Consider the following 13,263-nt stretch of genomic DNA (forward strand, 5'->3'; position numbering starts at 1 on the left):
TGAGATTCTGTATATTGGGAACACATACTTGATTAGCAAATGTGGGCGACCATTATAAATTTTAGGACTCTTAATTTTGCAAAACTGCTAGTGGTGTGTGTGCATAGTTCATTCCAGTTATCAAATAGGCTAAGAATCTCAGGCAAGTGTTACTGTATTCATTTTCGTAAATGGAGGAGTCAAGGCAAAATACCTGTAAAGAAAAGTACAAGTAGAGAAAAGTCAGAATTGTTCATAGTGTGACTTAGTTCAGGTCACTCACCTTTATTGGTCTAAGATTAAATCGATGCTATAGTTCAGAGCTCTAATTCTTGTGTGTAATGACTTAGATCCTTGCCAGAATGGAGGTTCCTGTGTAGATGGAATGAATACTTTCTCCTGCCTGTGCAATCCTGGCTTTATTGGGGATAAGTGTCAAACAGACATGAATGAGTGTCTGAGTGAACCCTGTAAGAATGGAGGGACCTGTTCTGACTATGTCAACAGTTACACTTGCAAGTGCCAGTTGGGATTTGATGGAGTCCACTGTGAGAACAACATCGATGAGTGCACTGAGAGGTGAGCAACCCAACAGCCACCACTGTCTTATGGGGAGAATGGAGAAAGGAGGGAAAACTACAGAGCACAATGCCGTGGTTGCAGGGCAGGGTAAGGTAGCTACCTGGGTCCCATTCCATTGTCTTCTATTGCCTACTTCCTGATTCCCTGTAGATATGTAGTTAGCAGGTGAAAGGTCAGAGGTTGAAAAGCTTAGTGGGGCGGACCATCATTTATTTCTAATGCTTAGGGAATAGGAAAAGTTATAATGCTGTTCCATTCTCCTCTTGGCCCCTTGTTCATTTCAGCTGACATTTTAAAATCCCTTTTTCTTTTTTTTTCTTTTTTTTTTTTTTCAGATTTGTCATTACTCTTTGGTAATTTCCAGGTTTGTTTTTTTTTTTCAACAAGTTTGTTCTGTTTCTCTTTCAGAAATCTAGAGTCCAGACCTACTTATTTAGCATTTTTCTTATAAATTAAATTGACTTAGAGATAAAGTGAAATGTTATACATGGAAAACCACAGGACTGGGTAAAACCTGGAAACCCTCACTTTACAGGTTACTCCTGTAACCTTTTTGGTTGTAGAAATGAAGCTGGGACTCAGGCTGATTGACACCCAATCTAATTTGGAAAAACAAAATTTATTAGATCTAGGAGTTTAAGATGCTCAGGAGTATTTGCCTCTGTAACATGTTAGATTCTAGGAAACTGACTTTTAAATAGCAGGTCAGAGGAACCAGATTACATAGCTGGCATTGCTTTCTCTGCTTCTCAGCTCCTGTTTCAATGGTGGCACCTGTGTCGACGGGATTAACTCCTTCACTTGCTTGTGCCCTGTGGGCTTCACTGGCCCCTTCTGCCTCCATGAGATCAATGAATGCAGTTCTCATCCCTGCCTAAATGAAGGAATATGTGTTGATGGCCTGGGTACCTACCGCTGCACCTGCCCCTTGGGCTACACAGGGAAAAACTGTCAGGTAATTAAATTTCAGCCCACTCAGTTCCCTCAGAGTAGCTGAATATTACGCTTATTTTTCTTCTAAGCAGAATAAGCCCTTCCTAAAAGGGAAGATTCTGGCTCTCAGAGGGGATGTCTCTGAGATAAATCTGCATAACTTCTTAATAGCTGGTAGATTCCGAAGTGGTGACACTGGCAAGATTATACAGATTTACAAGCATGAGATGGTTGTAACAGGCTAACCAAGAACTGCAGAGAAATACATGTGGAAAATAAGTGCATAGATAGTATTTATGTTGCAAATACAAAAAGGAAGATAACAGTCTAAAGTCTTTGAAGATCAGGTACAGTATCTAGGCAGAAAATAATAATTATTATTATGTCTTGCAGTGTTGTAATATTCTCAAAACCAAGCTTGTCACAAGTTTTTTAAATTCATATATGTAAATTTTTTTTTTTACATTTTTATAGACTCTCAGAGCCAACGAGGGCAAACTTTCATTTCTTAAAAGAAGAAACTGAGTCCCGGAGGGGGCAAAGTAATCTTTCCAGAGTTGCATACCAAACAGAATTGTATTTATTTATTTTTATTTATTTTTGATTTATTTATTTGAGAGAGAAAGAACAAATGAATGGGGAGAGGGACAGAGGAGGGGCAAGCAGACTTCCCATTTTGTGTGGAGCTGGGCATGGAGCCCGATGTGGGGATTGATCCCAGGACCCTGAGATCATGACCTGAGCCAAAGTCAGATGCTAACTGAGCCATCCAGACACCCCACATTGTATTTAATTTTATGCTATTTTTACCTCTTAATGATAGGATGATAGAATAACAGAACTCCAGAGCATTTAGAACTAAGTGGCCAAATTTAACTAGACTTACAGGGTGCATTTCAGTTAGGCTTTGGTTATATTGGACATGCAAATAACCCACTTCTGCATATTAAATTAAACAGCTTGATGCTGATTCTGTGGATCAGAAGGACATTCTTCCTTGGGCTCTTGCTCATTCTCACAGTGTGAGGTTACATGTAGCAGGGCGTGCTCCACCCAAACACACTGGCCCCTTCTTTCACAGACACTCCATGAGTGTGACCGTGCTCTCCCTGGGGATCAAGTCACCACATGCGAGTTATGGAGTTATGGGACTAGTCCGCTCATATTCTTTGCCTCGTGTTTTTCATAAGCCTGATTTTCTCCCCTCTAAGTAAGCTTTGTGACAACTTTTAGGTTTAATAACAGGCTTTAAGTCCTTTTACTCGTATTCACCTGGATAGATTTGACTGAGACCCATGTAGATTTCTCCCACAGAATTAGCACAGGTGTTATGGACCTGTCTTGACAGCTGTAATTTCTTTCTTTCTAGCTGTGGAGGGTGGCCACAGATCTGGACATAATCATAACATAGGGAATAACTTAAACTATTAGGTTCCCTCAAATGCTTAAACTTCTGTGGTAAGAACTTTTTAAATAGCAGAGCTAAGAAGAATTAGACTATGTAAAATTATTGGATTACCTGAGAACATTGGACTATTTAAGATGTGACTGAAGGCTCTTTTTTTTTTTTTTTTAAATTAGTGTGCTCTCCTTTGATTCTTAAAATTCAGTGTGTGTGACTTTTTTTCTTCTTTTTTGATATTTGGATGTTGCTGTATCCTTCTGTTTCAGACCCTGGTGAACCTCTGTAGTCGGTCTCCATGTAAAAACAAAGGTACTTGCATTCAGGAAAAAGCAGAGTCTCGGTGCCTGTGTCCATCTGGATGGGCTGGTGCTTACTGTGATGTGCCTAATGTGTCCTGTGAGGTGGCAGCTTTCCACAGAGGTGAGCTCTGTCCCTTCAGGCTCCAGGGTCACTCCCCAAAGTATTGGCCAACTATCTGCATTTTAGGGCAGATATTGTTAATCATGGGAGCGCAGACAGTGGTTGGTGGGCAGGGCTCTACAGAAAGGGTCTGAGATGGAAGGTGAAAAGGCAGAGGCACAGGCTTAGAGATTCCAAAAAGAAATGTATGTAAAATGAAATGAAGGTATATTCTACTTTCAAGACTTACTTCTTCTCTTTTCTTTCTTTCTTTCTTTCTTTCTTTCTTTCTTTTTTTTTTTAAGATTTACTTATTTATTTTAGAGAGAGTGAGGGATGGGGAGGGGAGAGTGGAGAGGGAGAGAGAGTCTCAAGCATGGAGTCTAACATGGGCTCCATCCCACAACTCTGATATCACTGCCTGAGTGAAGTCAAGATCCGGACACCTAACTGAGCCCCCCAGACTCCCAGGGCTGGTTTATTTTCAATATAAATCTGGTGCTGAGGGTCATGAACTAGATAAGAATACAATTAGTTGGTCTGAACCTGACACATGTGCTCTTCTGTGATGTTTCTTCCCATACTTGGTTTCCTAGGGGTGTCCACTGACCACCTGTGCCAGCACTCCGGTGTCTGCATCAATGCTGGCAACTCGCATCACTGCCAGTGCCCCCTGGGCTACACCGGGAGCTACTGTGAGGAGCAGCTCGATGAGTGCTCGTCCAACCCTTGCCAGCATGGAGCCACCTGCAGGGACTTCATCGGCGGGTACAGATGTGAGGTAAGATGAGTGGGCAGATGTCAGAGACCTCCCAAAGATGGCACAGGTCTTGTGAACACCAGGATACTGAAGATAGCTGCTTGTGACTTATTTTTACAATTGATAGATGTGTTTTTTAACCAATCACCATTATATATTGTTTACCAACCACCACCAGTTTCCATCCCCTTGTATAATAAGTTCACATGGCTCTAGTAAGGTATCTTTATAGAGGTCTAAAGCCATCTCACTTGCATAGAGTTGCCTCAGGATTCAGAGCCAACTTTCACTACCAGAGTGCATTTCACAGGCCGGTAGCTCAGTGGCCCCTGGCACATTCCTGAATAGCATCTGAGATAGGAGAAGCCACTTTGAGGTGTGTCCCGAAGTTGCTTAGCCTGTTCCATGTAGCATCACACTAAGTATGACATGTATATATCTGAGGAAGTGTGTGTCTCTGAAGGAACATGGCACTGTCTTCCTGATGGTTGCGCTGATAATGGGTAGAGCAAGATGTAAACAAGACACCAGAGACTTGTATTTGACACCAATTCAGGCCACCCAGGACCACTGAGAAAAGCTTTACTTCTCATAAATGAGCTAAAGATGGTCTCTTTATACTGGCCCTGCAGTTATTCCTTCAGAGAGGGCTGAGACCTGTTAGTTCAAAAGCCACCAGGACCAAACTAAAATTTTTTAACACATCCAGTTTTTCTAAAAATAGCCCTAATAAAGCATGTTTTCAGCCATGTATAGCCTTTCTGCTTTGCATAGTCTACAAAACTACACCCAATATCTGCAAGCCATTAGGTAAGCCCCAGGACCTGAAGACCCCAGGCCAGTGCTGCCCTTCAGAACTCTCTGACCCAAAGACTGGGGCCTGGCTGCATGAAACATGTAGGCCCCCTCTCTGTTACCCCCTTCCCTTGGAATTCACTTGCCCTCCTTTCCTTATCTTCTTGTCTGCTCTGGACAGTCTCGTGCTGTGAGGGATGCCCGCACATGCAAACCTGTCAAAGTATTACCCAATAAAGCCACTTCACAGTCAGGGTTTTTTTCCTTGATCAGTCCTGAAATCCCTCAAACCCCTATGTCTACTATGTTAGCTAACACGACCCCTCCCCCATCTCAGCCAGTTTCTCATACATACGTGTGGTTTCCTGAATCTAGAGATCAATAAATGCAGTGCGTTTACTACTGTCCACACATACTGTTGGACTGAGTCACAGGGTCCTCATCGCATACCAAGGAATGCATATTTGAAAGATGGGAAAACCTAAGTTGAGGAGTGATGAAAGTTTTGCACAAGCGTCAACTCTGAAATATCCCTGAGATTGTTGAGTCCTTGCCTTTGTTTTAAAGTGGCTTTTCAGCTGGAAGATGTCAGTGTTAGTATGCTGCAAGTTGGTCCTGCACCAGATGATTGGTAGGGCGTGTGATGGTCTGGAGAAGCATATAAGAGCTGGGTGGGGCCCGGGGTGGGCAGAGGTATACAGCAATCTTCCGGATTTCATTTGCTCTGGTGGTCTGTTTCCAACAATGGTCCAATGTTTCTTCCTATTCGCTTGTTCCTATCAGTGTGTCCCAGGGTATCAGGGCGTCAATTGTGAGTATGAAGTAGATGAGTGCCAGAATCAGCCATGCCAGAACGGAGGCACCTGTGTCGACCTTGTGAACCACTTCAAGTGTTCCTGTCCACCAGGCACTCGAGGTATGACATCAGCCCTACACATCTCCATCTAGGGCATTTTCTTATGTTATAAATCCATTTTTAGTGTGGAGGAGGTTTTAAAAAAATTAAGCATTTAGTTCTGGATTCCGGTAACTCAGACCATTGCACTCTCTCATCTCTTGCCTAGCTCTGATGTTCTGACTCATGTTCTCAGTTCTTTCTGGTTGTTGATGACATCTTATGTTCCATGAAACATGGAATGTGGAAATGATGCAGTGTTGCAACAAGATTAGCCTGGTTAGCAAGATTTCTTGGTGCTTCAAGGGAAAATAACTAGTGGTCTCTTAAATAGATAATTCACATTTACTAGCTTCTGTATTTTTTAAAACTTGCCAAATATTGCCTCCATAAGGTGGGGGATTGAATGAAATGAAAACATTTGCCTATTTTCATAAGCCCAGGTGTGGAAGGTGATGCCCTAAGGCTGTAACTAAGAATTGCAGTAAAGCCTACAGAGTCTAACCCTAGACTGAACAATGGGGCATCAGTCTACTGTGGGCATTGCCCCTGCCTCTGAACAATCTTCTGGAGAGAGCTTGGAGAATTCTTTGTTAGAAAAGGTGTACTTATAACCGTTCTGAGCAGCCTGTAAAAAGAAAAAAGCTGAGCCCATCCACAATGGTGAGAAATTCATCTCAGGGTTGAAGAGAATAGAATATCAGGAAGTATTTATACTTTCTTAGACATTTGTGCAGTGAACTTTGATAATTTACCTTCCTTGAGTTCAGGGTTTGGCTAACTTAAGATAGGAGAGTACCCCACTGATAGGATAGTTATCAAGCAATGAGGTTAAAGGGGAAGAGAAAACTCAAGAGAAACAGCCTTTAAATACAGGAAGATTTGTCCTGTGAAAAAGGGAGTTCTCTGCTCTAGAAATCAATAGTTGAAAGAGAAGTAGAGTGATTTTGATTCATTATTAGTTTGTTCCTTTTAATATTTTTACTCTTGATGACAAGCTCTGATTCTGGTGGCAGATGAAACCTCAGATCTCAGTGGCTTGACACAACAACGTTTGTCACTCAAAGTTGGAGTGTCTCTCTCTGTATTCTAGCTATGAGGTTGCAAGCACTTGGCCTCCAAGGCCTCCACAGCAGAGGAGGAGGGACAGACTTGTAGGGTCATGTAGCAGCTCTCCCTGCCTCAGTCTGGACATGACACCCATCATTATTGCTCATAGCACATTGGCCAGAATTAGTAAAATGTCTCAGTCTGACTCCAGGAGAGACTGGGGATGTGGGAGAGCACGTGGATATTCATTGCACACTAAGAATTCTGCTGTACCATGAATGTTCTATGAATTACAGATGTTAGTCCTGGAATGGACCCTTCCATAATGCAACAAAAGTTCTCTTTTCTGTTTGTTAAGGATGGCTTAAACAATAGTTTTGTGGGGGGTTTTTTGTACTTTTTAAAAAGATTTTTTTAATTTATTTTCAGCGTTAACAGTATTCATTGTTTTTCCACCACACCCAGTGCTCCATGCAATCCGTCCCTCTCCAATACCCACCACCTGGTTCCCCCAACCTCCCACCCCCCACCCCTTCAAACCCCTCAGATTGCTTTTCAGAGTCCACAGTCTCTCATGGTTCACCTCCCCTTCCAATTTCCCTCAACTCCCTTTTCCTCTCTAACTCCCCTTGTCCTCCATGCTATTTGTTATGCTCCGCAAATAAGTGAAACCATATGATAATTGACTCTCTCTGTTTGACTTATTTCACTCAGCATAATCTCTTCCAGTCCCGTCCATGTTGCTACAAAAGTTGGGTATTCATCCTTTCTGATGGAGGCATAATACTCCATAGTTTAAACAATAGTTTTGCTATTAGTATTGACTATTAGTATTTTGAATATGTCATCCTACTGCTTTTTCTTAATAATTATTTTTATTATGTTATGTCAGTTACCATTAGTTTTTGATGTAGTGTTCCATGATTCATTGTTGGCATCCTACTGCTTTTTGACCTCCAGGGTTTGTTTTTGTCTTTTAAGGAGAAATCAGCTGTTAACCTTATTGAGGATCCCTTGTTTGTGATTAGTTGCTTCTTCCTTGGTACTTTCAAAATGCTCTCTTTGCCTTTGTCTTATGACCTTTTGCTTATGATATGTGTAGGTTTGGATCTCTTTGAATTTATCATGCTTAGAATTCATTGAGTTAACCATACTACCTGTGCTTGGTTAGGTATGTAGACTGGTATTTATTTCTCCTGGCTTGACTTCTCTGGCCATTGGTCAGCCTCCAGCGGACTACCAAATCCTATAAGTTCATTGTGAGAGTTATCACAATGATTGTTTTTATTTCAGTACTCCTGAGCTTTGGATCTTGACCTGGGGGCACCTCTGGTTCCAGGTCCAGAGCTAACTGTTGTGCATATCCCTACTACCTTGCTTCGGGCAGAGGTTGAGCTCATTCTCAATCAATAGGTCTGTGTATTACTGCTGGTTCCATTCTGATGGGATGCTAGGCATCAGTGTTGATTTTACTAGCAGCTCCTAATTACCAAATATTCAGTGTCAGTGGGATCGCAAACTTGTTTTGTTTTTTACTGTCTTGTTTTTTATTTAGTTTGCAAATAGGTAATATATGCACATGTCCCAAATTTTACATATAGACACACACATTCTTAAATACATACATATGTAACAAAAGCATAAAGTGAAAATTCTCTTTCCATTCCCCTTCCCTATACCTAGTTCTCCCTCTCCCACAAGCAAATAACCTCCATTTGTTTTACTTTCTTGTATATCTTCTAGTTTTTTTTTATGTGCCCTTCAGAATTTCCTTATGTATATAGAAGCCAAATACAAAAATATTTTTTTTTATTTACCCCCTTCTTACTTTGAAGATAGGGTATTAAATAAACTCTCACACTTGATTTTTTTTTTTTTTTTACTTAATCGGAGATGGTCCCATACCAATTTATAGAACTTCCTTAATCTTTTTCATCCTGTAGAATTTTGAGTAGAGTATATAGAATCAAAGTCCTAGTGATAGAACTTTGGGTTTCTTGCATGTGTATATTTGTAGATAAATTTACAGAAATGGAATTGCTGGATTAGAGAATTATGTGCATTTGTAACTTAGATTAATATTGCTGATTCATAGTATATGAGCATACTGGCTTCTTCTCAGGATAAATGTATTCTCATCTATGAGTCATTTGGTTTTCCTCTTTCAGTGGTTTCTCTGTTTGTATCTATATCTTTTTTCCCCTATTACATTGATCATCTTAATATTTTATAGAGATTAACTATGATACAAAATATTGTCAATATATTATTTCTTGTCTTTGATTTTTTTAACCGTTTTTTTATGCAGAGCTTTTTATTTTTATTTTTTTAAGATTTATTTATTTTAGAGAGAGAGCAGGGGGAGGGGAAAAGGGAGAGGGGGAGAGAGAATCTCAAGTAGACTCTGCGCTGAATGCAGAGCTCAAAGGGGGCTCAGTCTTAGGTGCCCAAGATCATAACTTGAGCTGAAACCAAGAGTCGGATGCTCAACTAACTGACTGAGCCATGCAGGCACCCTTGGAGCTTTTTCCTTTTAATCAGATTGGATTTATCAACCTTTTTTTTTTTTTTTATGACTTCTGGATTTTGAATCCTAGTCAGTAATATCTTCTACACTCTAAGTTTATAAAGGAATTCTCCCATATTTTCTTTAAGTACAAGACTATTATAGCACTTTTTTCCATATAGCTACTGATTTTTCCCAACACAATTTACTGAATATTTGATCTTTTATGCAATAATTTGAGATGGCAACTTTATCAAATTCTAAATTTGCTTGTGTAACTGGGTGTTATTCTGGACTTTTTCTTTTTCTTTCTTTCTTTTCTTTTTCTTCTTCTTTTTTTTTTTTTTTTTGCTTTATTCTGCTTTATTTTGTTAATTTATCAATACCACTTTGTTTTAATTATTAAGGATCTTTGTTTTCAGGGTTTTCCAGGCTATGGTTATAGTTTATTTTTCCATATAACTTTAGAGTCAGATTATCCATTAAAAAATTAATTAAAAAATTTTGGTGGCTTTTTTAATGGGGGTCATATTAAATTTATGAATCTGTGTAAGGAAAACTGACATCTTTATGATGAGGAGTCTTCCTAACTAAATCATAACATCTTCTCATTTATTCAGATCTCCTTTTGTGTCTTTCAGGGCTATTTTAAAGTTTTCATATAGCTATAGTACATTTCTTTAAGATTATTACTATAATTTTGTCTTTGATATTGCTGTTGAAAATGAGGTCTTTCCATCCTTTTTTAAAAAAGATTTTATTTATTTATTTGAGAGAGAGACAGAAAGAGCATGAGCAGTGGGGAGGGACAGAGAGAGAGGGAGAGGGACAAGGAGACTCCCTACTGAGCATGGTGCCTAAGGTGGGGCTCCATCCCAGGACCCTGGATGGTGACCTGAGCCAAAGTCAGACACTAAACCTACTGAGCTACCCAGGTGCCCTCTTTTTCCTTTTTTTTTTTTTTTTTTTTTTTAAGATTTTTATTTATTTGACAGATCACAAGTAGGCACAGAGGCAGGCACAGAGAGAGAGGAGGAGGAGGCAGGCTCCCTGCTGAGCAGAGAGCCCGATGCAGGGCTCGATCCCAGAACCCTGGGATCATGACCTGAGCCAAAGGCAGAGGCTTTAACCACTGAGCCACCCAGGCGCCCCCCTCTTTTTCCTTTTTAATAGTCTTGCTTATCTTAGTGTATGCTACCACTATAAGTGGCAAGAATACATAACTGTTTTCCTTTCTTTTGTAATTTTTTAAATCATTCATGGAATCATTTCTAGAATTATTATTAATTTCTTTTGTACTCTCAAGAATATTTACAGATATCATACTAGATGGCTAATGGCATCTATAGTATGAGTGCTATTTTAAATGGAATAACCTTTGAGCTCTCAATAGGATATTTTCCCTAAAATTTTAAAAAATAAACAACTAGTACACCTTGTTTTACAGGAAAAAAGTCAGTGGTCTAAAACCTAACTATATCACTCAAAATTAAGTTCTCATTCTTACCAATATTTTTACATACTTATAATCTATGTCCTGATTGTAATAGTCTCTTTTGAACTGTTTTTATAGTTTGAATAATGGGAATAAAGTAATAAAAATTGCTGGGTGTCTCTTAAGCTCCAGGCTCCCCGTCTCTCAGGTGGAACAAAGAATGCTGGCTACTGCCCAGGGGACTGCTTTGGTGGATTGTGTGGGAGAGTACCTGTGAAGACCTGAACACATTCTTTCCTTGGCCCTTACTGGTCACCGGGAAGACGGCAGCTTCTCCTTGCCTGACCTAAAAGGTCCTATCACAGATTGAGATGTGTAACCTGAATAACTGCTCTCTTCAGCTGGAAAGCAGTGTTCCAAAGAATGTCATCATTCTCTCTATCTTCTCTCTTTTCTCCAGGCCTGCTTTGTGAAGAGAACATTGATGACTGTGCCGGGGGTCCCCACTGCCTTAATGGTGGTCAGTGTGTGGACAGGATCGGGGGCTACAGTTGTCGCTGCCTGCCGGGCTTTGCCGGAGAGCGGTGTGAGGGGGACATCAACGAGTGCCTCTCAAACCCCTGCAGCTCTGAGGGCAGCCTGGACTGCATCCAGCTAACCAATGACTACCTGTGTGTCTGCCGCAACGCCTTCACTGGTGAGAGTCTCTCCAGCACTGCCAGCACTCTACCTTGGAGGGGCTTTGAGTGAGGAAATTTGAGTGAAGGACGTATGTCACCTACTGGACCCAAAGTAGCTTTTTTCTTACATAGGAAAAACTAGGCCAGCTTAGTTCGGAGGCACAGTTTTTCCTCAGGTCTGTGCTTCATGGATGTTAGAGTCTACCTCTGCCCTTTTTGTTTTTCCTGAGGTGCTTTCTCTTTTGTTATATACTGATGATATCATACTAGAGCAGAAATGCAAAAAAAGAAATAGAATGCTGGGAGTGGTTGAGCAAAATAACACCTTTTAATTGGGGCAAAATACACATAACAATGTGTACCATCTTAACCATTTTTTAAAAAGATTTTACTTATTTATTTGACAGAGAGAGATCACAAGTAGGCAGAGAGAGAGAGGAGGAAGCAGGCTCCCTGCTGAGCAGAGAGCCTGATGCAGGCCTCGATCCCAGGACCCTGAGACCATGACCTGAGCCAAAGGCAGAGGCTTAAGCCACCCAGCACCCCCATCTTAACCATTTTTAAGTGTACAGTTCAGTGGTATTAAATATGTTCACGTTGCTGTGCTGCCAACACCAAATTCATCCACAGAACTCTTTCATCTGAGGAAAATAATGTCTTGTGTTCAGAAACCATGCATCTGCTCTGGCTTCATCACCCTGTCTCCTTTGGCATGTAATAACCTGGGTTACCGGTAGTCACTGCCCCTTCTCTCCATGTCTGGAACCCAGAGATGATTAGGATCTTCTAGGTCACCTAAGAGGAGTAGGTCTGAATTGGGATGTGTTTAAGCAAAACCAGTTCATGAGGGTATGTACTGGAAAGCTGCAGGTGTATTACCTGCACAGCTAAGAGTTGGCTGTGCTCCCAGTCTCTTCTCAAGCTTCTTTATCTTCACAGAGCATAAAGATGACCAAGTCCTGTCTCAGAATGGGCGCTTGTCATAGGCACTTATTAGTTATTTCTGAAGATGGGCAGCTTGGCGACTTTGGGGGACTACAATAGTGTCTAACAGTGGCAGTGTCATCAGATAATCAGAAGTCTGCCTGGCATTTCTGGAGTCGTTCCAGACTTTATGCTATAGTAGTATTCCTTGGGAGTCAGGTGATAGGCTACAGTAGTCTCCTGAGTACTAATTTGGCAAGTTGGACTCAGCTGTATTGTGAGCCCATCTCTAGACCTCCTTCCTTCCAATTTTAAAGAGGTGTTACCTTTAAGAACTTTGGTAATTTATGAAGAATGGGAAGTATTTTGCACTGTGGAAGATGCCTGGATGCGATATCAAAAAAGAAACAGTCCATTATGAACATCATGCCTTTTGGGGCAATTCCTGACACACAGAGTGTGAACAGTCTGTCCGGCAGCCTCATGTTGGCCATGAGGTTCTTGGGAAGCCAGAGAAGCAAACCAGGCTGCTGTTTCTTTCATTGCCTCTGAGGCTTCCTTTTTCTGGAAACCCTGACAAGCACTTACAAAGAAAGAGAGAAAGAGATGAAGGAAGGATTGAAGACAACCTTGAATTTGGGTCCCACCACCAGGAAGGAGTAGTGATGCATTGTCCGCACTTGTGATTGAAAAGAATCCCTTCAGCTCACTGGGTGTAATTATTGTGGGATGCGGTTGCTGAGATGGACATTGAGGGGCCATCTGTCCCTGAGCTCCATGTTCATGTGACGGCTGCTCTTGGTTAGTGGCTACTGCTGTGATTTGAAGAGGCAGGCACATGTAACCCTTGCCTCTTAATCCGGACTGGCCAAAACTATGACTATTTTAATTTCCTTTTGAAAACCCCTCTTCTCTTTGTC

General features: G+C 41.0%; 1 protein-coding gene across 1 annotated transcript in view; it reads left to right on the top strand.

Annotated features, from left to right (window-relative positions):
- NOTCH2 (notch receptor 2) overlaps positions 1-13,263 on the top strand; it is a 175,328-nt gene that overhangs the window by 146,129 nt on the left and 15,936 nt on the right. Inside the window, exons 18-23 of the mRNA XM_047724773.1 lie at positions 330-558; positions 1,315-1,516; positions 3,166-3,319; positions 3,895-4,079; positions 5,637-5,769; positions 11,200-11,436. Coding sequence (XP_047580729.1) covers positions 330-558; positions 1,315-1,516; positions 3,166-3,319; positions 3,895-4,079; positions 5,637-5,769; positions 11,200-11,436 — 1,140 coding nt within the window. The remainder of the gene's footprint in view (positions 1-329; positions 559-1,314; positions 1,517-3,165; positions 3,320-3,894; positions 4,080-5,636; positions 5,770-11,199; positions 11,437-13,263) is intronic.

The sequence above is a fragment of the Lutra lutra genome, chromosome 4, assembly GCF_902655055.1.
Source record: "Lutra lutra chromosome 4, mLutLut1.2, whole genome shotgun sequence".
NCBI classification, from domain to species: Eukaryota; Metazoa; Chordata; class Mammalia; order Carnivora; family Mustelidae; genus Lutra; species Lutra lutra.